This window comes from Mustela lutreola, chromosome 6 (genome assembly GCF_030435805.1).
Source record: "Mustela lutreola isolate mMusLut2 chromosome 6, mMusLut2.pri, whole genome shotgun sequence".
In the NCBI taxonomy this organism is placed as follows: Eukaryota; Metazoa; Chordata; class Mammalia; order Carnivora; family Mustelidae; genus Mustela; species Mustela lutreola.
Window position 1 is genome coordinate 120,666,749 of NC_081295.1, and position 26,029 is coordinate 120,692,777.

The window sequence follows — 26,029 nt, forward strand, 5'->3', positions numbered from 1 at the left end:
GTTTGTCTCCCTCCCAATCCCATCTTGTTTCATTTATTCTTCTACCCACTTAAGCCTCCATGTTGCATCACCACTTCCTCATATCAGGGAGATCATATGATAGTTGTCTTTCTCTGCTTGACTTATTTCGCTAAGCATGATACGCTCTAGTTCCATCCATGTTGTTGCAAATGGCAAGATTTCATTTCTTTTGATGGCTGCATAGTATTCCATTGTGTATATATACCACATCTTCTTGATCCATTCATCTGTTGATGGACATCTAGGTTCTTTCCATAGTTTGGCTATTGTGGACATTGCTGCTATAAACATTCGGGTGCATGTGTCCCTTTGGATCACTACATTTGTATCTTTAGGGTAAATACCCAATAGTGCAATTGCTGGGTCATAGGGCAGTTCTATTTTCAACATTTTGAGGAACCTCCATGCTGTTTTCCAGAGTGGCTGCACCAGCTTGCATTCCCACCAACAGTGTAGGAGGGTTCCCCTTTCTCCGCATCCTCGCCAGCATCTGTCATTTCCTGACTTGTTGATTTTAGCCATTCTGACTGGTGTGAGGTGATATCTCATTGTGGTTTTGATTTGTATTTCCCTGATGCCGAGTGATATGGAGCACTTTTTCATGTGTCTGTTCGCCATCTGGATGTCTTCTTTGCAGAAATGTCTGTTCATGTCTTCTGCCCATTTCTTGATTGGATTATTTGTTCTTTGGGTGTTGAGTTTGCTAAGTTCTTTATAGATTCTGGACACTAGTCCTTTATCTGATATGTCGTTTGCAAATATCTTCTCCCATTCTGTCAGTTGTCTTTTGATTTTGTTAACTGTTTCCTTTGCTGTGCAAAAGCTTTTGATCTTGATGAAATCCCAGTAGTTCATTTTTTCCCTTGCTTCCCTTGCCTTTTGCGTTGTTCCTAGGAAGATGTTGCTGCGGCAGAGGTCGAAGAGGTTGCTGCCCGTGTTCTCCTCAAGGATTTTGATGGATTCCTTTCGTACATTGAGGTCCTTCATCCATTTTGAGTCTATTTTTGTGTGTGGTGTAAGGAAATGGTCCAATTTCATTTTTCTGCATGTGGCTGTCCAATTTTCCCAGCACCATTTATTGAAAAGGCTGTCTTTTTTCCAATGGACATTCTTTCCTGCTTTGTCGAAGATTAGTTGACCATAGAGTTGAGGGTCTATTTCTGGGCTCTCTATTCTGTTCCATTGATCTATGTGTCTGTTTTTGTGCCAGTACCATGCTGTCTTGATGATGACAGCTTTATAATAGAGCTTGAAGTCCGGAATTGTGATGCCACCAACGTTGGCTTTCTTTTTCAATATCCCTTTGGCTATTCGAGGTCTTTTCTGGTTCCATATAAATTTTAGAATTATTTGTTCCATTTCTTTGAAAAAGATGGATGGTACTTTGATAGGAATTGCATTAAATGTGTAGATTGCTTTAGGTAGCATAGACATTTTCACAATATTTATTCTTCCAATCCAGGAGCATGGAACATTTTTCCATTTCTTTGTGTCTTCCTCAATTTCTTTCATGAGTACTTTATAGTTTTCTGAGTATAGATTCTGTGTCTCTTTGGTTAGGTTTATTCCTAGGTATCTTATGGTTTTGGATGCAATTGTAAATGGGATTGACTCCTTAATATCTCTTTCTTCTGTCTTGCTGTTGGTGTAGAGAAATGCAACTGATTTCTGTGCATTGATTTTATATCCTGACACTTTACTGAATTCCTGTATAAGTTCTAGCAGTTTTGGAGTGGAGTCTTTTGGGTTTTCCACATATAGTATCATATCATCTGCGAAGAGTGATAATTTGACTTCTTCTTTGCCGATTTGGATGCCTTTAATTTCCTTTTGTTGTCTGATTGCTGAGGCTAGGACCTCTAGTACGATGTTGAATAGCAGTGGTGATAATGGACATCCCTGCCGTGTTCCTGACCTTAGCGGAAAAGCTTTCAGTTTTTCTCCATTGAGAATGATATTTGCGGTGGGTTTTTCATAGATGGCTTTGATGATATTGAGGTATGTGCCCTCTATCCCTACACTTTGAAGAGTTTTGATCAGGAAGGGATGTTGTACTTTGTCAAATGCTTTTTCAGCATCTATTGAGAGTATCATATGGTTCTTGTTCTTACTTTTATTGATGTGTTGTATCACATTGACTGATTTGCGGATGTTGAACCAACCTTGCAGCCCTGGAATAAATCCCACTTGGTCGTGGTGAATAATCTTTTTAATGTACTGTTGAATCCGATTGGCTAGTATTTTGTTGAGTATTTTCGCATCTGTGTTCATCAAGGATATCGGTCTATAGCTCTCTTTTTTGGTGGGATCCTTGTCTGGTTTTGGGATCAAGGTGATGCTGGCCTCATAAAATGAGTTTGGAAGTTTTCCTTCCATTTCTATTTTTTGGAACAGTTTCAGGAGAATAGGAATTAGTTCTTCTTTAAATGTTTGGTAGAATTCCCCCGGGAAGCCGTCTGGCCCTGGGCTTTTGTTTGTTTGGAGATTTTTAATGACTGTTTCAATCTCCTTACTGGTTATGGGTCTGTTCAGGCTTTCTATTTCTTCATGGTTCAGTTGTGGTAGTTTATATGTTTCTAGGAATGCATCCATTTCTTCCAGATTGTCAAATTTATTGCCGTAGAGTTGCTCATAGTATGTTCTTATAATAGTTTGTATTTCCTTGGTGTTAGTTGTGATCTCTCCTCTTTCATTCATGATTTTATTTATTTGGGTCCTTTCTCTTTTCTTTTTGATAAGTCGGGCCAGGGGTTTATCAATTTTATTAATTCTTTCAAAGAACCAGCTCCTAGTTTCGTTGATTTGTTCTATTGTTTTTTTGGTTTCTATTTCATTGATTTCTGCTCTGATCTTTATGATTTCTCTTCTCCTGCTGGGCTTAGGGTTTCTTTCTTGTTCTTTCTCCAGCTCCTTTAGGTGTAGGGTTAGGTTGTGTACCTGAGACCTTTCTTGTTTCTTGAGAAAGGCTTGTACCGCTATATATTTTCCTCTCAGGACTGCCTTTGTTGTGTCCCACAGATTTTGAACCGTTGTATTTTCATTATCATTTGTTTCCATGATTTTTTTCAATTCTTCTTTAATTTCCCGGTTGACCCATTCATTCTTTAGAAGGATACTGTTTAGTCTCCATGTATTTGGGTTCTTTCCAAACTTCCTTTTGTGGTTGAGTTCTAGCTTTAGAGCATTGTGGTCTGAAAATATGCAGGGAATGATCCCAATCTTTTGATACCGGTTGAGTCCTGATTTAGGACCGAGGATGTGATCTATTCTGGAGAATGTTCCATGTGCACTAGAGAAGAATGTGTATTCTGTTGCTTTGGGATGAAATATTCTGAATATATCTGTGATGTCCATCTGGTCCAGTGTGTCATTTAAGGCCTTTATTTCCTTGCTGATCTTTTGCTTGGATGACCTGTCCATTTCAGTGAGGGGAATATTAAAGTCCCCTACTATTATTGTATTGTTGTTTATGTGTTTCTTTGATTTTGTTATTAATTGGTTTATATAGTTGGCTGCTCCCACGTTGGGGGCATAGATATTTAAAATTGTTAAATCTTCTTGTTGGACAGACCCTTTGAGTATGATATAGTGTCCTTCCTCATCTCTTATTATAGTCTTTGGCTTAAAATCTAATTGATCTGATATAAGGATTGCCACTCCTGCTTTCTTCTGATGTCCATTAGCATGGTAAATTCTTTTCCACCCCCTCACTTTAAATCTGGAGGTGTCTTCGGGCTTAAAATGTGTTTCTTGGAGGCAACATATAGATGGGTTTTGTTTTTTTATCCATTCTGATACCCTGTGTCTTTTGACTGGGGCATTGAGCCCATTAACATTCAGGGTAAATATTGAGAGATATGAATTTAGTGCCATTGTATTGCCTGTAAGGTGACTGTTACTGTATATTGTCTCTGTTCCTTTCTGGCCTGCTACTTTTAGGTTCTCTTTTTGCCTAGAGGACCCCTTTCAATATTTCAATATTTATCCAATCTGATTCACCATGTCTTTTTTTTTTTTTTTTTGAAAGTACCAGCTGTCAGGCAGAAGGAGGGATTTCCTTTTTTTTTTTTTTAAGATTTTATTTATTATTTATTTGACAGAGAGATCACCAGCAGGCAGAGAGGCAGGCAGAGAGAGAGAGGGGGAAGCAGATGCCCTGATGAGCAGAGAGCCCGAAGTGGGGCTTGATCCCAGAACCCTGAGATCATAACCTGAGCCAAAGGCAGAGGCTTAATGCACAGAGCCACCCAGGTGCCCCACCATGTCTTTTGATTTGGGCATTTAGCCCATTTACACTTAGAGTAACTATTGAAACATATGAATTTAATGCCATTGTATTAACTATAAGGTCACTGTTTCTGTAGATTGTGTCAGTTCCTTTTGGGTCTATGTTACTTCTGGTCTCTCTCTTTGCTTAAAAGATCCCTTTTAACTTTTCTTGCAGGGCTGGTTTAGTGTTCACGAATTTTTTTAGCTCCTGTTTGTCCTGGAAGCTCTTTATCTCTCCTTCCATTCTGAATGACAGCCTTGCTGGATAAAATATTTTTGGCTACATATTTTTCTCATTTGGCACCCTGAATATATCCTGCCAGTCCTTTCTGGACTGCCAGGTCTCTGTGGTTAAGTCTGGTGTCAGTCTATTATTTCCACCCTTGTAGGTTGCAAAGCTCTTGCCCCAGCCTGCTTTTAGGATTTTTCTCTTTATCTCCTGGATTTGCAAGTTTCACTATTATATGTGGAGGTGTTGACCAATTTTTATTGATTTTGAGGGGCATTCTCTGTGCCTCTTGGATATGAATGTCTGTTTCCTCCCCCCAGTTAAGGAAGTTTTCCACTATAATTTGCTCCAATATACTTTCTGCACTCCCCTTCCCGCTTCCTCTTCCTCTGGAATCCCAATTATTCTAGTAATGATTCACTTCATAGTATCACTTATCTCTCAGATTCTACCCTGGTGATCCAATAGTTGTTTATCTTTTTCTCAGCTCCTTTATTCTCCATTATTTTGTCTTCTGTAACACTAATTCTCTTTTCTGCCTCATTTATACTCATAGTTAGAGTCTCCATTTTATTTATCTCAATAATACACTTTTTGATTTTGACTTGATTGATTTTAGTTCTTTTATTTACCTTTCTTAGAAAGGGGTTCTATACTGTCTTCTATGAATTTTTCAAAGCCAGCTAATATCTTTATAATCATTAATCTGAACTCTAGTTCTTACTTATCCATACTGATTAGGTCCCTGACAGTCAATACTGTCTCTTGTTCTTTTTTTTTTGTAGATAGTTTTTCTCTCTTGCCATTCTTTCAGAAAGTGCTTACTTTTCTATTGGTAGAGTTGCAGCTATTCTTTTCTTAGATCTCAGGGTGAGTTCATAGGGTAGAGAATGATTTGATAGCTATCTAGCTGAATTCCTGGGACCAGACAAAACTAAAGTCTCCTACTCCTCCACCATTTTGGACTAATTCTCCAACATTTTGCAATATTAAACAAGTCATATTACACTTAAGTTTGTATATATTATGATCTGGATATAAAATGTGTGAAACATGATCCACATTTTACCAAGAGAAGCCTGGGGCAAAGTGAGGGTCAGTAATTTGCTGACTCTCATAAAACCTATTAGTGGTAGAACTGCAGCTAAAAACCATTTTCTCATAAGAACAATGCTCTTCCCACCACAACTTAAGGCTCTTCAGAGTTTCTAGGATAATAGAAGTGGCCATCTCTGTGACAGTTATTTTTCTTTCCTGAAATATGATCCCACTTATTTATTACTAAAAATCCCAAATGTCACAAAAATGTCTACTCTTGAGTTATTTTTTTGTTTGTTTCTTTAAACCCTTAAGGCATTCTGTCTTTAGAATTTCTATAATTAGGAGAAAATCTTCACCTCAAGTATTTATCCAGTATAATTTGATGAAGACACAGTTCTAGGTATTGGACTGAGAACCTTTATAAAAAAATATCTGCCCAGAGACAGGTGAAGTACTTCGGCAATAGTTCAGATTGGTTCCCTTCCTAGGGACTCTCCAATCCGACTGTGCATGGAAGCTTTCATAGGCTTTTATTCTCTGAAATGAGTACTCAGAGCTCCTAGGTAGGAACTGTGTTGACTACCATTTCTTTTGTCTTTGTTCCCAATGATGCCTGGGAAGATGGCTTTGTGGATCTCCAAAGGCCTCTGGACAGCAGCTGAAATGATGATCCTGGTGGTCCTAAATATCCCAGTGGCTGAGGGCAGAGATTCTCCACGTAAGTGAAGGGCACCTGCTCCACAGAGCCACCACCTTAGGCAACAGGTTCTGAAGGAGCTTTGGGCTGGAATGTGGAAGGTTCTGTGATCTTAGAATATATAATCTTTCATCACAGGTTTCCAAATATATAGTCTTTCATCACAGGTTTCCTCTCTTTGGGGTAGACAACTCTGTTACATTCTTATTTCTACTCTAATGATGAGATAAGGACATCCACATCTATGGACTCAATCCATCCTGGGGATTTTATAATGGGTAGGAGGAAACAAAACATGCATCTGCTACCACTGATGGGACAAAGTGACATTGGAGTTATTTTTGAAAATAAGAATTTGTCCAAAGAAGACACAGCAGGATCTTTTATTTCAGGTCCCTGCAAGACCTTATCTAGGCTACACACTATGGGATTCTCTGTTGGAGAAATACAGGGCAGTGATAGTCTCTCCAGTCTTAGTATTTGACAAAAAGGACTTTATATTCCTGTTCTGAGTGGAGTCCAGATGGATACAAACTCTTGGTTTTTGAGTGAAACTGACTGGGTGACCACAGACAGGAAGTCTTTACTTCAAGTTTCACTGGTTTATGGTCAAATAGTAACTTGTGTGGGATTCAGAGACTTGAATTGATGGTGGACTGAATTTAGGAGAAAGGAGACTGTAAAGAAGAGGAAATAGCACATACCATGTCAGCCACAGGATTAGTATCTTCATATAAATTCTCTCTGGATTTTCCTAACACCCCTATGTGTAGGCATTATGACTTCCGTTTTACAAATTTTATATATGATACCAATATTCTGTTTAGTAACCTACTCAAGCTGGTAAATGGAAGGGTTTAATGGGATCTATTTTATTTTATTCAAAGACTATGTTCTTTCTATGAATGTCTCTCTCTAGGACTTGGAAGATGTGGTCCCTTCTAGCCCTGCAGGAGTGAGCAACCCACAGTGCAGTTGGGTGGGTGGGACAGAAACTCAGGGTAACTCAGGCATTAGAAGGAAGGCCCTCTGCAGAGGACCAAGAGAATATGCTTTTCAGGAGGAGGTCAAGCTTCATTTTCGACTTTTCTCCTCATTCTCTTGAACTCTTGTGCTTAGGTGGACACTTATTTGTCTCTGAGGTTCCCTGAAGTTGTATGGAAAATGGGATTTCATGTAAGAATGTCCTGATTTGAGCACAGGGATAGATGTAAAATCAGCCAGACTGCCCTGTCTTCCTCAGTTCTCAGGCCCCAGCAGAGCTCAGAGGTCGCAGGGCTTGTCCCTAGAGAGGGGCGTTCTTTCCTCCCCTCCCTGTATGAAGGCGGTTCTGGAGGTCCTCAGAGGAGGGCAAGCAGGCCTGAGAAGGAGGATGCTCAGGAGGATGCTCAGGGTGACAGGCATCCAAGGAGGGAGGCCTTCAGGTTTATCAGGCCACCTGCTAGTGCCCCACAAGACCCGCTGGGTGGTGGCTGTCGGTTGGGCTGAGCGGTGGAGAGCTGACTGACCCACGGTGCTTCCCCGCAGAGGATTTTGTGTTCCAGTTTAAGGGCGAGTGCTACTTCACCAACGGGACGAAGCAGGTGCGGCTCCTGGATAGATTAATCTATAACAGGGAGGAAGTCCTGCGCTTTGACAGCAACGTGGGGGAGTACCAGGCAGTAACAGAGGTGGGGCGGTCTATCGCCCAGTCCTGGAACAGACAAAAAGATGTCGTGGAGCGGGCACGGGCGGAGGTGGACACAGTTTGCAGACACAACTACCAGATGGAGAAGAGTTCTACCTTGCAGAGGCTAGGTAAGCACTGCCTTTGGATCTTAGCTGGGCTTCCCTCTCCGTCTCTCTCGTGGGTACTGGCAAGACCCAGCACGGTGGGTGTGGCCTCTTCCATGGGACCCAGGCCCACAAGGTGGATGGGGAGGCGGGGACAGGGAGTGGGGTGGGGACAGACCCCCGCCCCCGCCCTTCCTCGCAGCCCTCGTGGGGGGGTCCTCCAGTAGGGCTGTGTTTCCTATGCGGTTTCCACCACTTCTGCGTCTCCCCGGCTCCTTACTTAAGAGTGTTTGCTTTCTCCCTCCCCACCTTTCCCTAAGCAGAGCCCAGTGAGCACCTGTCTTTGCCCTGGTCCTGCAGTGAGCTGTGCCAGCTCCTGCCAAGCTTAGTGGGCTGGGCCTGGTGGGGGGAGGACACCTGGCACACGTGGTAAATATGTTAAGAGTTGTCACCAAGCCAAATTTTGACTTTTGGTTTCAAATTATGATTCATCTCAATGCTGTTTTCTTAAATGGTTGCCACTAGTCCTGGACTTCTCTGAGGGGAGGAACTCCTCATCCTTGTCTGCCTAGTATATGACACGATGACTGCCAGGTAGAGTGAGTGCAAACTTCTGTGGAATTCATGAATAAATACAGGTGGCCTCTCATCCACTAGGCTCAAGAGAAAACAGAAGGGTAAATAAGCCTTAAAGACTGACTGTATTAATTAGTCTTTATTATATTGCTTCATGTTTTAAAGTAAACCTTGTAACTTCAATCTTAATAATTTAGGGTTTGTGAATGCAAAGTCCAAGAAAGTGTTTACTAAAAATACAAACAATATTGGAAGGCAGAATTTTAATTTCTTAGAAAAGCTCAACAAATGCCAGAATAGGAAGAGCTGAACTTTAGGAGTCAATAAATTGATGCTAGTAAATTACTGAATAAAAAAATTATTTCAGGTTTCCTTTTGCCTAATCCCTACCCATCCTCCTTCCCCCGAACTCCTTCTCAGGTCATCATCATCCACTTAAGGGGTAGACATTCTGCAAGTTAATTGTAGATATTTATTTAATAAGCACATATGTCTAGACAAATACCTTATCACACACCATCTATATAACACAATTTAATTTCACAGCTAACGACCTTGGGAGTTAGAGATTAGCAACCACTTTATATGTCAACAGGTGTGGAGGGAAAGAAGTCCTGCTTTACTATTTCCATTTTTTAAAAAATTTTATGAATAGTGTTGTGTGTAATACAGCAATCTAATATTTAAAATTGCTTCATTTTATCAATTAATACAAAGAATAACTTTCACAGGATGATTACTATTATTTCTTCAGACTTTGAAAAGTAAGCTGACCCGTGTTTATTGGAACTAATACAGTGGCCAAGCTCAGATCTTAATCCAAGACTCAGAATCCAGGGATCTTTCCACCCTGGTAACAAGACAGGACTCGTCTCCATGGGGAGACTTGCCGTGCAGTCTCACATCTCACTGTCTTTTCTTGTCTGTTACTCCCCTCAGTGGAACCTACAGTGACCATCTCCCCATCCAGGACGGAGGTTCTGAACCACCACAACATGCTGGTCTGCTCGGTGACAGATTTCTACCCAGGCCAGATCAAAGTTCGATGGTTTCGGAATGACCAGGAGGAGACAGCTGGTGTGGTGTCCACTCCACTTATTAGGAATGGGGACTGGACCTTCCAGATCCTTGTCATGCTGGAAGTGACTCCCCAGCGAGGAGATGTCTACACCTGCCATGTGGAGCACCCCAGCCTCCAGAGCCCCATCACAGTGGAGTGGCGTAAGGGACAATCCGTTTCCTTTCACCATGGGCCCCACAAGACAGAAAGAAGAGCTTCCTCCAGCCCGTCCCATTCCATTCCTCATCCTTGATGTTACTACTGATGCCCATGGCAGGAGCATCAGAACAATCTCGATCTCATTGTCTTTCTAGATATTAGAGAGATCATTCTCTACACCCTGACCCTACAGCCCAGCCCTGTAGCTCTGAAGGATTTATACTCTGGCTAGGGACTGGGGTCTTAGAGTCCGAGGTTAGGGCTGTGTCTGGAGGAGCAGTATCCAGCTTTCCCCTACTCTCACATACCCACTAGGTGTGAGGGTCTGTCAGTGGGTCCTTTCCTCCCCTTAAGGGTGGCCAGAAGGGAGCACTGGCTTGCTGGCACCCCCAGGTCCTGTACTTCAGACTGGACTTCAGGCTTCCCAAAGGGACATTGTGGGGTATGGGGACACTCAGCCTGACACTCAGCCTGACACTCAGGCTCTGCTCCCAGGGGCACAGTCGGAATCTGCCCAGAGCAAGACGCTGAGTGGCATTGGAGGCTTTGTGCTGGGGCTGATCTTCCTCGGTTTGGGCCTTATCGTCCGTCACAGGAGCCAGAAAGGTAAGGCGCTCTGGGAAATGGGGGAGAAGGGCTGTGCCTGAGGCCCTCTGCTCAGGGGGTCCTGTGCCTCTGGATGTAGCTCTTTCCTTCTGACCCTGAAAGGAAGGAGGCTGGGCTGGTGTTGGGAGGAGATGGAACAACCTAGGGGGAGGCTTTGGACTCTGACGTTACTGGTTGAAAGGAGCCCCATCATGGAGGTCTCAGGTGGAGTATATTCTAGGGCTTCCTGACAGCTCATCATTGTCTCTCTGGCTCCTTTCTGAAAGCTTTGTTCTTTATGAGGGTCAGAGCATCTGCTTCCCTTCCTACTGGGGACAGTTTCATTCATTTTGGGGGATTTAACTTAGGGCAGTCAAGGTCCTGTGGTTGATGGGTAGGGACAAAGTAAAATTCCACTTAAGTTTCTTATCTTACCTCCCTTTGGGGTGAGTGAGAGACTGGCTGTTTGTGTAACGAGACCTTTGTCTGTATCGTTTCTTTTTGTAGGACCTCGTGAGTCTCCGCCAGCAGGTACAAGTTCTGCTCTGATTCGGTGGCGGTGTGGGCACCCGTGAAAGAGGGCAGAGCATGAGGTCAGGCGCTCGGTTCATGGCCTCGTCCCTGCGACAGAGATCAAGAGTTAGGGAGAAGTTTGCCCAGTTTCTGTAGGCAGACCCAGAGTTGTTCCAGAACGAGGCCACATCTTTCTGTGAAACGTGGAACCAGAGCCACATCTTGGGTGTTAGATACCAGGATGATGCCCTTTTTGTTGTGTTTCATGTTGGCAGCTACTGCCTGTGAGAGTTTATAAATGAAAGGTCACTAGTGGTGGAACGAAGGTGAGTTATCATTACATTTAGTAAAACTTAATATCCTCTGAAAGGCTAACAGCTGCTCCACTGCCTCCCACACATCTGTGTGCAGCTGGAGTGCCCTGTTCTGGGGAGTTAATAATACCTTTCCAGAGATATTAGGGGAGGTGATGACAGTATGCCCCAGACTCCAACTCTCTCATGCTGCAGTGACCCTGAGAGGAGGGGAGAGGGCGCATTCCTCAGCGTCCCCTGTTTGATACCCTCTTTTCTACAGGGCTTCTGCACTGATGCCGGAGGATACCTGATATTCTGCCTTCTGTGTTGTCCGCCTGTCCTTGCCCAGAATTCCCAGCTGCCTGAATCCTACAGTGCCTCTGACAGAGTCACCAGGTCACCTCCTATGACCCCTGCCCCGAGGATCTGACTGTGGTGCTGCTTCCTGCACTGGCCTCGGAGCCTCTGCCTGAGAGCTCCCTGCCAGCAGCATCTACTCCCACCCCAAGGGCTTTTCTGTTTCCATTCTTCCTTCTCAGATGGTGCAAGAAGAACACATTGAAGCGATTTACCTGAATGTAGAGATTTTACAGTGATTAAACATGATTATGAGTTCTCTGTACCCCGAGTCTTCTTAACTGGGTGGAGGCAGGAAATCAGTGCAGAAGGAAAGGATCATAACTGCTCCTTGAAGAAGACTAGGGACACCTGTGGGTGCCAAGTGAAGAGCAGGCAGAGGAGATAGAAGATCAGTTCGATAGTCACATCCTTCATGGGTATTTGATATTGTTCCGTGCAATGGCCTAAGGGTGTGCCGGCCTCTTTTTAGGTGCGGTGAGCGTCGTGTATGTAAGCTGACAGCGGGATTATGTGGGGAAGATATAGTGACCCCTGGTGTCTCAGAGAACCACGGGGGTGTTTCCAGGATATCTTGGCAAGTCACACTGATCAAGGTCCATTTTTATTTTGAGGAAATATAACTAACAATAAAAGTACTATTTCTGTTTCATGTGATAGAAACTCAACTCAAGCTTAGTTTGTTCATGTTACGAGGAAGTCTGGGGTCAAGCTGATTTCAGAAGTTACTAGATCCTGACATTCAATGAGATCTTGATTTCCCTCTTATCCTTCTGTTATATCTGTATTTATGCACCTTTCTTTCTATGTGTCTTTCTTTGTTCCTCATATTTCTTTCCGTGTGTCTCTCTGCATCTTTTTATTCTATTTCTTTACTCTTATAGTACTGTTAACATATAATATTATGTTAGTATCTGGTGTGCAATATAGTGATTTGACAGTTCTGTACATTATTCTATGCTTACCACAATACATATAGTCACCATCTGTCACCTTATTACAATATTATTGACTATGTTGACTTTTTCTTTCCATGACTTATTTCTTTTATAACTCTAAGTTTGTACCTCTTAATCCTCTTCAGCTATCTTGCCTATCTTCCTATCCATCTCTCCTGTGGCAACCTCTACTTTGTTCTCTGTTTTTACAAGTCTATTTCTGTTTTTTTTTTTTGTTGTTGTTGTTATTCCTTTGTTCATTTGTTCTGTTTTCTAGATTCCACATATAAGTGAAATCATATGGTATTTGTCTTTCTTTGATTTACTTCATCTAATATAATACTCAGTAGCTCCATCCATGTTGTTGTAGATGGTAAGATATAATACTCTATGGTAGAGTAATATTGCATTGTATATTTATGTCACATCTTGATCCATTCATCTATTAATGGACTTGGGCTGTTTCCTTATCTTGACTATTGTAAACAACGCTGCAATCAACATGGGGATGTCCCTGCATCTTTTTATGTCTGTCTCTGCCTCTCTGTCTCTGTTTTGTCTCTCACTCTTTCATTGCATTTCTGCCTCTATTTCTCTCTGCACCTTTGGCATTATTTATCTGGATCCTTTTGTTTCTGTCTGCATCTCTCTCTTTCTCATTACCTCACATCTTATCTCGTCTTTATTTCTGTGTGTACATCTATCTGTCTGGTTCCCTTGTGTGTTTTTATAGTATCTACTAACGTTTGAACAATTTTAGAAGATTCTGATTGGTCAGGCTTGAGTAACGTGCACATCTCTTAAAAAAACCCTCACTTGCATTGGGTGCAGATAACTAGCCTTGTATCCACCCCTTTTTCTGGGGACAGGTATTGGATCTTCCAGGTCTTGGTGAAGCTGCAGATGATCCCCCAGTGGAAAGATGTCCACACCTGCCATGTGGAGCACCCTCCAGAGCCCACCACAGTGGAGTAGTGCAAGGGGCAGTTTGTTCTTATGTCATGGACCCCAGGGGATAAGTGGCTGAGATCCCCTCTGCTTCTAGAGTCCCTTTTTGGGGCACCAACTCACAACCATTCCACCCCTTATCTCCTGGAAAGTCTTCTAATGGCCTTAATGAGCTAGGATTCTCAGAGGATAGGGTTCCTCTTGTCTGTGAACATAGTGACTTGTTGATTGCTGACAGGTGGTAAGAAAGTCACTGTACAGAGTGGCTCCTTTGATGTGGGCCCAGCAATAAATGGTGGTCTCAATCTCAGTCTCCAGGTTTTGTTATTAAGACATGTGACTGGGAACTTTACTCGGAGGTTATGAAGGGTGATGCCAATGAGTAACAGGCTTCTTACCTCCCTGCTCTCCCACTCACTCAGTGGGCCTCAGTAGGCAATGGCAGGTCCTTTAGTCTCCTGGACAAGGTCAGAATGGAGAATGAGGCTTCCTTGGTGCCTTTGTCTTTCTTATTCATGCAATCATCATTCAGTCATTCATGGGCACTATGAAGGTGGACAAATACTGACATTCAGGATTTTGCTCTCCAAGGTCATGGTCTGAATCTTCCCTAACAAGATGCTGAGTGGTCAGAGTTTTGTACTGGTTTTGTTGTCTTCCTCAGGGTAGACATTGTCATTCCCTGTGGGAGTCAAGAGGGAGTGACACTCTTGGGAAAATGGGAAGGGATTGTGCTAGATGTCCAGGGAGCCCTTGGTCTCTGTATGTAGCTCTTTGCTTTTGACCCTGCAAAGTGAAGAGGTAGGGTTAGAGATTAAACCAGATTAAGAGTTTAGGGAAACAATGAGATCTGATTTTTGTAGTTGAAACCTAAGCTCTGTTGTGGTGGTAAGTGGTAGAGTGTATTTTAGGATTTTCTTACAGGTCAGCATTGTCATCTTGGTCCTATGCAAGAAGGGTTCTTCTTGTTTTTTTTTTTTTTTTTTTTTTTTTTTAAAGGTTTTATTTTTAAGTAATCTCTACACCCAAGGTGGGGCTCAAACTCAAAGCCCAGAGATCATATGCTCCACCAAGGAAGCCAACCAGGTATCCTTTTAATAATAAGATCAGAGTCTTCTTCCTTCTGTCCAGTGACAGTTTCATATAAACAACTATTCCTTGCTGCCACATTTCATTGGGAAATAGTCTTTAACTGATTATTTAGTCAAAATAAGAACAGCCTGTACAAAGAAGTTTGCTAACAAAAAGAGCTGAGTCTTTTATTTTTTAAAAGATTTTATTTATTTATTTGACAGAGAGAGGTCACAAGTAGGCAGAGAGGCAGGCAGAGAGAGAGAGGGAAGCAGGTTCCCCGCTGAGCAGAGAGCCCAATGTGGGGCTCAATCCCAGGATCCCAAGATCATGACCTGAGCTGAAGGCAGAGGCTTAACCCACAGCCACTCAGGCACCGCAAAAAGAGCTGAGTCTTTTTAGGCTTATTCCTTGGAGAAAAATGTATGGGTATCCTAGAATAATCTACTGGTTGTAAGTATTTGGTCTTACTTTCAATCAAATGGCAGTATTCCTTCTTATTCATGGCAGTATTCCTTCTTATTCATATGTAAATAAATATCACATCTTCTTTATCCATTTATCTGTGGATATACTTAGGATATTATTATATCTTAGCTATTGTGCTAAGATGTGAATAATGCTGCAAAAGACATGGTAGTATAGATATTACTTTAATATCTAGTTTTCATCTTCTTTGAATGTATTTCCAGAAGTGATATTGTTGGATCATACAGTAGTTCTATTTTTAATTTTTTCAAGGAACATCCTTACTGCCTTCTATAGTGGTTATCTACCATACCAATATACACATTCCTTCTGAGAGTGCATAAAGTTCCCTTTTCTCCACATCCTCACCAGAACTTATCTCTTGTCTTTCTGAGAACTCAAATAGGTGAGAGCTGCTATTTAATTGTACTTTTGATTTGCATTTTCCTGATGATTGCCTAAGTTGAATATTTTATATATATGTACTGCTGGCAAGTTGTCTGTCTTCTTTGGAAAAATGTCTACTCGGTTCCTCTCCCCATTTTTAAAATTGTGGTCTTCAAAGCTACATTTTTTTTTTTTTTACTTATTATTTATTTATTTATTTATTTATTTAAATTTTTTATTTTTTATAAACATATATTTTTATCCCCAGGGGTACAGGTCTGTGAATCGCCAGGTTTACACACTTCACAGCACACACCAAATCACATACCCTCCCCAATGTCCATAATCCCACCCCCTTCTCCCAAACCCCCTCCCCCCGGCAACCCTCAGCTTGTTTTGTGAGATTAAGAGTCACTTATGGTTTGTCTCCCTCCCAATCCCATCTTGTTTCATTTATTCTTCTTCTACCCACTTAAGCCTCCATGTTGCATCACCACTTCCTCATATCAGGGAGATCATATGATAGTTGTCTTTCTCTGCTTGACTTATTTCGCTAAGCATGATACGCTCTAGTTCCATCCATGTTGTTGCAAATGGCAAGATTTCATTTCTTTTGATGGCTGCATAGTATTCCATTGTGTATATATACCACATCTTCTTGATCCATTCATCTGTTGATGGACATCTAGGTTCTTTCCATAGTTTGGCTATTGTGGACATTGCTGCTATAAACATTCGGGTGCATGTGTCCCTTTGGATCACTACATTTGTATCTTTAGGGTAAATACCCAATAGTGCAATTGCTGGGTCATAGGGCAGTTCTATTTTCAACATTTTGAGGAACCTCCATGCTGTTTTCCAGAGTGGCTGCACCAGCTTGCATTCCCACCAACAGTGTAGGAGGGTTCCCCTTTCTCCGCATCCTCGCCAGCATCTGTCATTTCCTGACTTGTTGATTTTAGCCATTCTGACTGGTGTGAGGTGATATCTCATTGTGGTTTTGATTTGTATTTCCCTGATGCCGAGTGATATGGAGCACTTTTTCATGTGCCTGTTCGCCATCTGGATGTCTTCTTTGCAGAAATGTCTGTTCATGTCCTCTGCCCATTTCTTGATTGGATTATTTGTTCTTTGGGTGTTGAGTTTGCTAAGTTCTTTATAGATTCTGGACACTAGTCCTTTATCTGATATGTCGTTTGCAAATATCTTCTCCCATTCTGTCAGTTGTCTTTTGATTTTGTTAACTGTTTCCTTTGCTGTGCAAAAGCTTTTGATCTTGATGAAATCCCAGTAGTTCATTTTTTCCGTTGCTTCCCTTGCCTTTTGCGTTGTTCCTAGGAAGATGTTGCTGCGGCAGAGGTCGAAGAGGTTGCTGCCCGTGTTCTCCTCAAGGATTTTGATGGATTCCTTTCGTACATTGAGGTCCTTCATCCATTTTGAGTCTATTTTTGTGTGTGGTGTAAGGAAATGGTCCAATTTCATTTTTCTGCATGTGGCTGTCCAATTTTCCCAGCACCATTTATTGAAAAGGCTGTCTTTTTTCCATTGGACATTCTTTCCTGCTTTGTCGAAGATTAGATGACCATAGATTTGAGGGTCTATTTCTGGGCTCTCTATTCTGTTCCATTGATCTATGTGTCTGTTTTTGTGCCAGTACCATGCTGTCTTGATGATGACAGCTTTGTAATAGAGCTTGAAGTCCGGAATTGTGATGCCACCAACGTTGGCTTTCTTTTTCAATATCCCTTTGGCTATTCGAGGTCTTTTCTGGTTCCATATAAATTTTAGAATTATTTGTTCCATTTCTTTGAAAAAGATGGATGGTACTTTGATAGGAATTGCATTAAATGTGTAGATTGCTTTAGGTAGCATAGACATTTTCACAATATTTATTCTTCCAATCCAGGAGCATGGAACATTTTTCCATTTCTTTGTGTCTTCCTCAATTTCTTTCATGAGTACTTTATAGTTTTCTGAGTATAGATTCTGTGTCTCTTTGGTTAGGTTTATTCCTAGGTATCTTATGGTTTTGGATGCAATTATAAATGGGATTGAATCCTTAATATCTCTTTCTTCTGTCTTGCTGTTGGTGTAGAGAAATGCAACTGATTTCTGTGCATTGATTTTATATCCTGACACTTTACTGAATTCCTGTATAAGTTCTAGCAGTTTTGGAGTGGAGTCTTTTGGGTTTTCCACATATAGTATCATATCATCTGCGAAGAGTGATAATTTGACTTCTTCTTTGCCGATTTGGATGCCTTTAATTTCCTTTTGTTGTCTGATTGCTGAGGCTAGGACCTCTAGTACGATGTTGAATAGCAGTGGTGATAATGGACATCCCTGCCGTGTTCCTGACCTTAGCGGAAAAGCTTTCAGTTTTTCTCCATTGAGAATGATATTTGCGGTGGGTTTTTCATAGATGGCTTTGATGATATTGAGGTATGTGCCCTCTATCCCTACACTTTGAAGAGTTTTGATCAGGAAGGGATGTTGTACTTTGTCAAATGCTTTTTCAGCATCTATTGAGAGTATCATATGGTTCTTGTTCTTTCTTTTATTGATGTGTTGTATCACATTGACTGATTTGCGGATGTTGAACCAACCTTGCAGCCCTGGAATAAATCCCACTTGGTCGTGGTGAATAATCTTTTTAATGTACTGTTGAATCCTATTGGCTAGTATTTTGTTGAGTATTTTCGCATCTGTGTTCATCAAGGATATCGGTCTATAGCTCTCTTTTTTGGTGGGATCCTTGTTTGGTTTTGGGATCAACGTGATGCTGGCCTCATAAAATGAGTTTGGAAGTTTTCCTTCCATTTCTATTTTTTGGAACAGTTTCAGGAGAATAGGAATTAGTTCTTCTTTAAATGTTTGGTAGAATTCCCCCGGGAAGCCGTCTGGCCCTGGGCTTTTGTTTGTTTGGAGATTTTTAATGACTGTTTCAATCTCCTTACTGGTTATGGGTCTGTTCAGGCTTTCTATTTCTTCCCGGTTCAGTTGTGGTAGTTTATATGTTTCTAGGAATGCATCCATTTCTTCCAGATTGTCAAATTTATTGCCGTAGAGTTGCTCATAGTATGTTCTTATAATAGTTTGTATTTCTTTGGTGTTAGTTGTGATCTCTCCTCTTTCATTCTGAGTGTCGCAGAGCTTGCGGGTATTGGAATGGGAAAGCCGGCTACAGAGACAGAGCCGACAGTAAACTCACAGCTCGGTGTTACCTTGAACCGGTCGCAGGCTCGGTGAGCTCGGAGCGCGGCCGGAGGTCAGGCAGACGGGAGTAACTGGGCGCTGTTCTCTGAGGGCGCACTGAGGAGTGGGGCCCTGGGCTCTCGGCTCCTCCGGGCCGGAGACCAGGAGGCTGCCCTTTGTATTCCCGTCCTCTGGAACTCTACGGAAAGCGCTCAGGGAACAAAAGCTCCTGAAAGCAAACCCGAGCGGATTACTCACCCCGGCCCCGGGTAAGGGCGTTGTAATTCCGCCTGGGGCAAAGACACTTGAGAATCACTACAACAGGCCCCTCCCACAGAAGATCAACAAGAAATCCAGCCGAGACCAAGTTCACCTACCAAGGAGTGCGGTTTCAATACCAAGGAGAGCAGCAGAATTCCAGAGGAGGAGAAAGCCAAGCACGGAACTCATGGCTTTTTTCCTGTGATTTTTTTTTAGTCTTGCAGTTAATTTAATTTTTTCTTTTTCATTTTTTTTTTTTCCTCGCCTTCGGGTAAAATTTTTTTTTAACTGTTACCTTTTTCTTTTTTTAACGATTTTTTACTAGTTTATCTAATATATATATATATATATATATATATATATATATTTACATTTTTCTTAGGTGTTTTCTTTTTTTAAAAATTCTTTTCTTTTCTTTTTTTTTTTCTTTTTCTTTTCTTTTTGTTTTTTTTTCTTTCTTCCTTTTTGAACGTCTTTTTATCCCCTTTCTCCCCACTCACGATTTTGAATCTCTTCTAATTTGGTTAAAGCATATTTTCCTGGGGTTGTTGCCACCCTTTTAGTATTTTACTTGCCCCTTCATTTACTCTTATCTGGACAAAATGACAAGACGTAAAAATTCAACACAAAAAAAAGAACAAGAGGCAGTACCAAAGGCTAGGGACCTAATCAATACAGACATCGGTAATATGTCAGATCTAGAGTTCAGAATGACAATTCTCAAGGTTCTAGCCGGGCTTGAAAAAGGCATGGAAGATATTAGAGAAACCCTCTCGAGAGATATAAAAGCCCTTTCTGGAGAAATAAAAGAACTAAAATCTAACCAAGGTGAAATCAAAAAAGCTATTAATGAGGTGCAATCAAAAATGGAGGCTCTCACTGCTAGGATAAATGAGGCAGAAGAAAGAATTAGTGATATAGAAGACCAAATGACAGAGAAGAAAGAAGCTGAGCAAAAGAGGGACAAACAGCTACTGGACCACGAGGGGAGAATTCGAGAGATAAGTGACACCATAAGACGAAACAACATTAGAATAATTGGGATTCCAGAAGAAGAAGAAAGTGAGAGGGGAGCAGAAGGTATACTGGAGAGAATTATTGGGGAGAATTTCCCCAATATGGCAAAGGGAACGAGCATCAAAATTCAGGAGGTTCAGAGAATGCCCCTCAAAATCAATAAGAATAGGCCCACACCCCGTCACCTAATAGTAAAATTTACAAGTCTCAGTGACAAAGAGAAAATCCTGAAAGCAGCCCGGGAAAAGAAGTCTGTAACATACAATGGTAAAAATATTAGATTGGCAGCTGACTTATCCACAGAGACCTGGCAGACCAGAAAGAGCTGGCATGATATTTTCAGAGCACTAAACGAGAAAAACATGCAGCCAAGAATACTATATCCAGCTAGGCTATCATTGAAAATAGAAGGAGAGATTAAAAGCTTCCAGGACAAACAAAAACTGAAAGAATTTGCAAACACCAAACCAGCTCTACAGGAAATATTGAAAGGGGTCCTCTCAGCAAAGAGAGAGCCTACAAGTGGTAGATCAGAAAGGAACAGAGACCATATACAGTAACAGTCACCTTACAGGCAATACAATGGCACTAAATTCATATCTCTCAATAGTTACCCTGAATGTGAATGGGCTAAATGCCCCTGTCAAAAGACACAGGGTATCAGAATGGATAAAAAAACAAAACCCATCTATATGTTGCCTCCAAGAAACACATTTTAAGCCCGAAGACACCTCCAGATTTAAAGTGAGGGGGTGGAAAAGAATTTACCATGCTAATGGACATCAGAAGAAAGCAGGAGTGGCAATCCTTATATCAGATCAATTAGATTTTAAGCCAAAGACTATAATAAGAGATGAGGAAGGACACTATATCATACTCAAAGGGTCTGTCCAACAAGAAGATTTAACAATTTTAAATATCTATGCCCCCAATGTGGGAGCAGCCAACTATATAAACCAATTAATAACAAAATCAAAGAAACACATCAACAATAATACAATAATAGTAGGGGACTTTAACACTCCCCTCACTGAAATGGACAGGTCATCCAAGCAAAAGATCAGCAAGGAAATAAAGGCCTTAAACAACACACTGGACCAGATGGACATCACAGATATATTCAGAATATTTCATCCCAAAGCAACAGAATACACATTCTTCTCTAGTGCACATGGAACATTCTCCAGAATAGATCACATCCTCGGTCCTAAATCAGGACTCAACCGGTATCAAAAGATTGGGATCATTCCCTGCATATTTTCAGACCACAATGCTCTAAAGCTAGAACTCAACCACAAAAGGAAGTTTGGAAAGAACCCAAATACATGGAGACTAAACAGTATCCTTCTAAAGAATGAATGGGTCAACCGGGAAATTAAAGAAGAATTGAAAAAAATCATGGAAACAAATGATAATGAAAATACAACGGTTCAAAATCTGTGGGACACAACAAAGGCAGTCCTGAGAGGAAAATATATAGCGGTACAAGCCTTTCTCAAGAAACAAGAAAGGTCTCAGGTACACAACCTAACCCTACACCTAAAGGAGCTGGAGAAAGAACAAGAAAGAAACCCTAAGCCCAGCAGGAGAAGAGAAATCATAAAGATCAGAGCAGAAATCAATGAAATAGAAACCAAAAAAACAATAGAACAAATCAACGAAAGTAGGAGCTGGTTCTTTGAAAGAATTAATAAAATTGATAAACCCCTGGCCCGACTTATCAAAAAGAAAAGAGAAAGGACCCAAATAAATAAAATCATGAATACATTTTTTTTTAATTTTAAATTTTACCTCAAGTATTATTTAACATACAGTACTATATAGTTTCACATGTGTAGTAGAGTTATTCAACAATTCTATATGTTACTCAGGGTTCATCATAATAAATTTAGTCTTAACTCCCAATGCTGATTTCCCCCATCTGCCCACCCAGCTCCCCCCTGGTAGCCCTCTGTTCTCTACAGTTAATAGTCCATTTTTTGATTTTCTCTTTTCTCCTTTGTTCATTTTGTTTTTTAAATTCCACACATGAATGGAATCATATGGTATTTGTCTTTCTCTGACCAACTTGTTTTGCTTAGCATAATACTCTCTAGGTCCATCTACATCATTGTAAATGGCAAGATTTCTTTTCTTCTTGTTTTTTTTTTTTTTTTATGGCTGAGTGATAGTCTATTGTGTATATTTACCACATTTTCTTTATCCATTCATCAATCAATGGACATTTGGGCTCTTTCTATACTTTGGCTATTGTTGATAATGTTGCTATGAACATTGGGGTGCATGTATCCCTTTGAATTAGTATTTTGTATTCTTAGTAGTGCAATTGCTGGATTGTAGGATAATTCTACTTTTAACTTTTTGAGGAATCTTCATACTGTTTTCTAAGAGTGGCTGTACCACTTTGCAGTCCCAGCAACAATATAAGAAGGTTCCCCTTTCTCTGAATCCTGAATACCTGTTGTTTCTCGTGTTGTTAATTTTAGCTATTCTGACTGGTGTGAGGTGATATCTCATTATAGTTTTCATTTGTATTTTCTTGATGTTGAAGGATGTTGAACACCTTTTTATGTGTCTGTTGGCTATCTGTATGTGTTCTTTGGAAAAATGTCTTTTCATGTCTTCTGCCCTTTTAAAAATTGGATTATTTGTTTTTTAGGGGTTGAGTTTATAAGTTCTTTATACATTTTGGATATTAGCCATATATCAGCTATGTCATTTACAACTATCTTCTCCCATTCCATAGGTTGCCTTTTATTTTGTGGACTGTTGCCTTCACTCTGCAGATGCTTTTTATTTTGATGAAGTTCTCATAGTTTATTTTTACTTTTGTTTCTGTTGCTTCAGGAGATATACCTAGTAAGGAAATGCTGTGGCCAGTATCAAAGAAGTTGCTTCCTATGTTTTCTTTAGGATTTTAATGGTTTATTTTCTCATATTTAGGTCTTTAATACATTCTGAATTTACATTCATGTAAGGTGTAAGAAAATGGCCCAATTTCATTTTTTTGCATGTTGCTGTCCAGTTTTCCTAACATCATTTGTTGAAGAGACTGTCTTTTTCCCACTGGATATTCTTTTGTGATTTTGTCACAGATTAATTTACCATATGGTTGTGGGTTTATTTCTGAGTTTTCTATTTTGTTCCATTGATCTTTGTGTCTGTTTTTGTGCCAGTACCATGCTGTTTTTATCATTACAGCTTTATAATATACCTTGAAATCCAGAAGAACTGCGGTGCCACCTGCTTTGCTTTTGTTTTTCAAAGTTGTTTTGGCCATTCAGGGCCTTTTGTGGTTCCACAAAAATTATAGGATTTTTTTGTTTTAGCTTTGTGAAGAAATGCATCTGGCATTTTGATAGGTACTGCAATGATTGTGTAGATTGCTTTGGGAAGTATGGACATTTTGACAATATTTGCCTTTCCAGCCCATGAGCATGGAATATCTTTCCACTTGCTTGTGTCATCTTTAATTTCTTTCACCAATGTTTTATAACTTTTAGCGTAAAGATCTTTCAGCTCTTCAGTTAGGTTTATTCCTAGGCATCTTATTATTTGGTTGCGATTGTAAATGGGATTGATTCCTTGATTTCTCTTTCTGCTACTTTATTACTGGTATAAAGAAATGCAGCAGATCTCTATACATTGATTTTCTGTCCTGCTGGTTTACTAAATTTGTGTGTCAGTTCTAGCACTTTTTGGTGGAGTCTTTTGTGTTCTCTATATAGGGTATCATATCATCTGCAAATAGTGAGGGTTTGACTTCTTCCTAGCCAATTTGGATGCCTTTCTATGTCTGATTGCCATAGCTAAGACTCCCAATACTATGTTAAATAACAGTTCTGAGGGTAGACATTCCTGTCTTCTTCCTGACCATAGAGGAAAAGCTTTTAATTTTTCCCCATTGAGGATGATATTAAGAGTGTTTTTTTCCCATATATGGCCTTTATGATGCTGAGGTTTATTCCTTCTAATCTTACTTTGTTGAGCATTTTTTTTTTTTTTATCAAGAATAGATGTACTTTGTCAAATGTTTTTTCAGCATCTATTGGGAGGACCATATGGTTCTTATCCTTCCTTTTATTAATGTGTGTGTGTTTTTATTAATTTTTTATTTTTTATAAACATATATTATTAATGTGGTGTATCACATTGTTTGGCTTGTGAATAGTGAACCACTCTTGCAGCCCAGGAACAAATCCCACTTGATCATGGTGACATGATTCTTTTAATGTACTGTTGGATTTGGTGTGCTAGTATTTTATGGGGGAATTTTTGCATCCATGTTCTTCAGGGATTTTAGCCTCTTTTTTAGGGTGCTTTTTCCTTGGTTTTGGTATCGGGGTTATGCTTGCTTCATAGAATGAATTTGAAAGTGTTCCTTCCATTTGTATTTTTTGGAATAGTTTGAGAATAGGTATTAACTCTTCTTTAAATGTCTAGTAAAATTTTCCTGGGAAGCCATCTGGCTTTGGACTTTTGGGGTTTCTTTTTTGGAGATTTTTTGATTACTGATTAAATTCTTTGGTGGCTTTGGGATTGTTTAAGCTTTCTGTTTCTTGCTGTTTCAGTTTTGGTAGTTTATATGTTTATAGGAATTTTTCCATTTCTTCCAGGTTGTTAATTTTTTGGCATATAGTTTTTCATAATATTCACCTATAATTACTTGTATTTCTGTGGTTTTGGTTATTTCTCACCTCTCATTTGTGATTTTTTAAAAAAATTCGGGTCCCTTCTGTTTTCTTTTTTGATGAATCTGGCTAAGGGTTTATCAATTTTACAAATTTTTCCAAAGAACTAGCTCCTGGTTTCATTGATCTGTTCTTTTTAAAATTTTTTCCCCAGTTTCTATGTAACTTATTTCTGCTTTAATCTTTATTATTTCCTTTCTTCTGCTTTAGACTTCAGGCATTGTGTGTTGGTCTTTTTCCTTTAGGTGTAAGCTCCTATAGGTATAAGGTTAGGTTATTTATTTGACATTTTTCTTGCTTCTTAAGGTAGGCCTGTACTATTATATACTTCCCTCAGGTCTACTTTTGCTACATCTGAAAAGTTTTGGATAATTGAATTTTCATTTTCATCTGTTTCCATATATATTTTATTTTTTCTTTGATTTCCTGCTTGAGCCATTCATTGTTTAGTAGCATGGTTTTTAATCTCCATGAATTTTTGGTCTTTTCAAATTTTTTCTTATGGTTGACTTCAAGTTTCATAGCATTCTGGCCAGAAAATATGATGATATAATCTGGTTTTTTTTTTTTTTTTTTTTTTTGGTACTTGTTGAGGCCTGAATCGTGACCTCATATATGATCTGTTCTGGAGAATGTCTCATGTGCCCTTGATGAGAATGTATTTTCTGCTGTTTTAGGATAGTGTTCTGAATCTCTCTCTCTCTCTCTTTTTTTTTTTTTTTTAAGATTTTATTTATTTATTTGACAGAGAGCACAAGTAGGCAGAGAGGCAGGCAGAGAGAGAGGAAGGGAAGCAGGCTCCCTGCTGAGCAGACAGCCCGATGTGGGACTCGATCCCAGGACCCTGAGATCATGACCTGAGCCGAAGGCAACGGCTTAACCCACTGAGCCACCCAGGCACCCCCTGAATATATCTCTTAAGTCCATCTGGTCCAGTGTGTCACTCAAAGCTATTGTTTCTTGGGGCGCCTGAGTGGCTCAGTGGGTTAAGCCAATGCCTTCAGCTCAGGTCATGATCTTAGGGCCCTGGGATCGAGGACTGCATGGGACTCTCTGCTCAGCAGGGAACCTGCTTCTCCATCTTTCTCTGCCTGCTGCTCTGTCTACTTATGATCTCTCTTTTTTCTGTCAAATAAAAAATAAAATCTTAAAAAAAGCTATTGTTTCTTCTTCATTTTCCACTTAGATGATCTGTCCATTGATGAAAGTTCCTTACAATTATTGTATTATTATCAGTTAGTTCCTTTATGTTTGTTATTGATTTGTATATTTGGCCACTCCTGTTGGGGGCATAAATATTTACAATTGTTAGATCTTCTTAATGGATTGTCTCCTTTATTATGATATAATGTCCTTCTTCATCTTGTTACAGTCTTTGGATTAAAGTCTACTTTGTTGAATGTAAACATTGCTACTCTAGGTTTCTTCTGACATTCATTTGCATGACAAATCTTTCTCCATCCCTTCATTTTCAATC

General features: G+C 40.3%; 1 protein-coding gene across 2 annotated transcripts in view; it reads left to right on the forward strand.

Annotated features, from left to right (window-relative positions):
• Positions 1-6,123: 6,123 nt before the first annotated feature.
• Positions 6,124-26,029, forward strand: part of LOC131834279 (HLA class II histocompatibility antigen, DQ beta 2 chain-like) — a 113,739-nt gene continuing 93,833 nt past the window's right edge. Inside the window, exons 1-6 of one of the 2 annotated variants that reach the window (XM_059178723.1) lie at positions 6,124-6,278; positions 7,785-8,054; positions 9,546-9,827; positions 10,321-10,431; positions 10,918-10,941; positions 11,500-11,839. In XM_059178723.1, coding sequence (XP_059034706.1) covers positions 6,167-6,278; positions 7,785-8,054; positions 9,546-9,827; positions 10,321-10,431; positions 10,918-10,941; positions 11,500-11,513 — 813 coding nt within the window. In that variant the 5' untranslated portion in view covers positions 6,124-6,166 and the 3' untranslated portion in view covers positions 11,514-11,839. Of the gene's footprint in view, positions 6,279-7,784; positions 8,055-9,545; positions 9,828-10,320; positions 10,432-10,917; positions 10,942-11,499; positions 11,840-26,029 lie in introns of those variants that run through there. The other variant, XM_059178722.1, reaches the window with a different exon arrangement.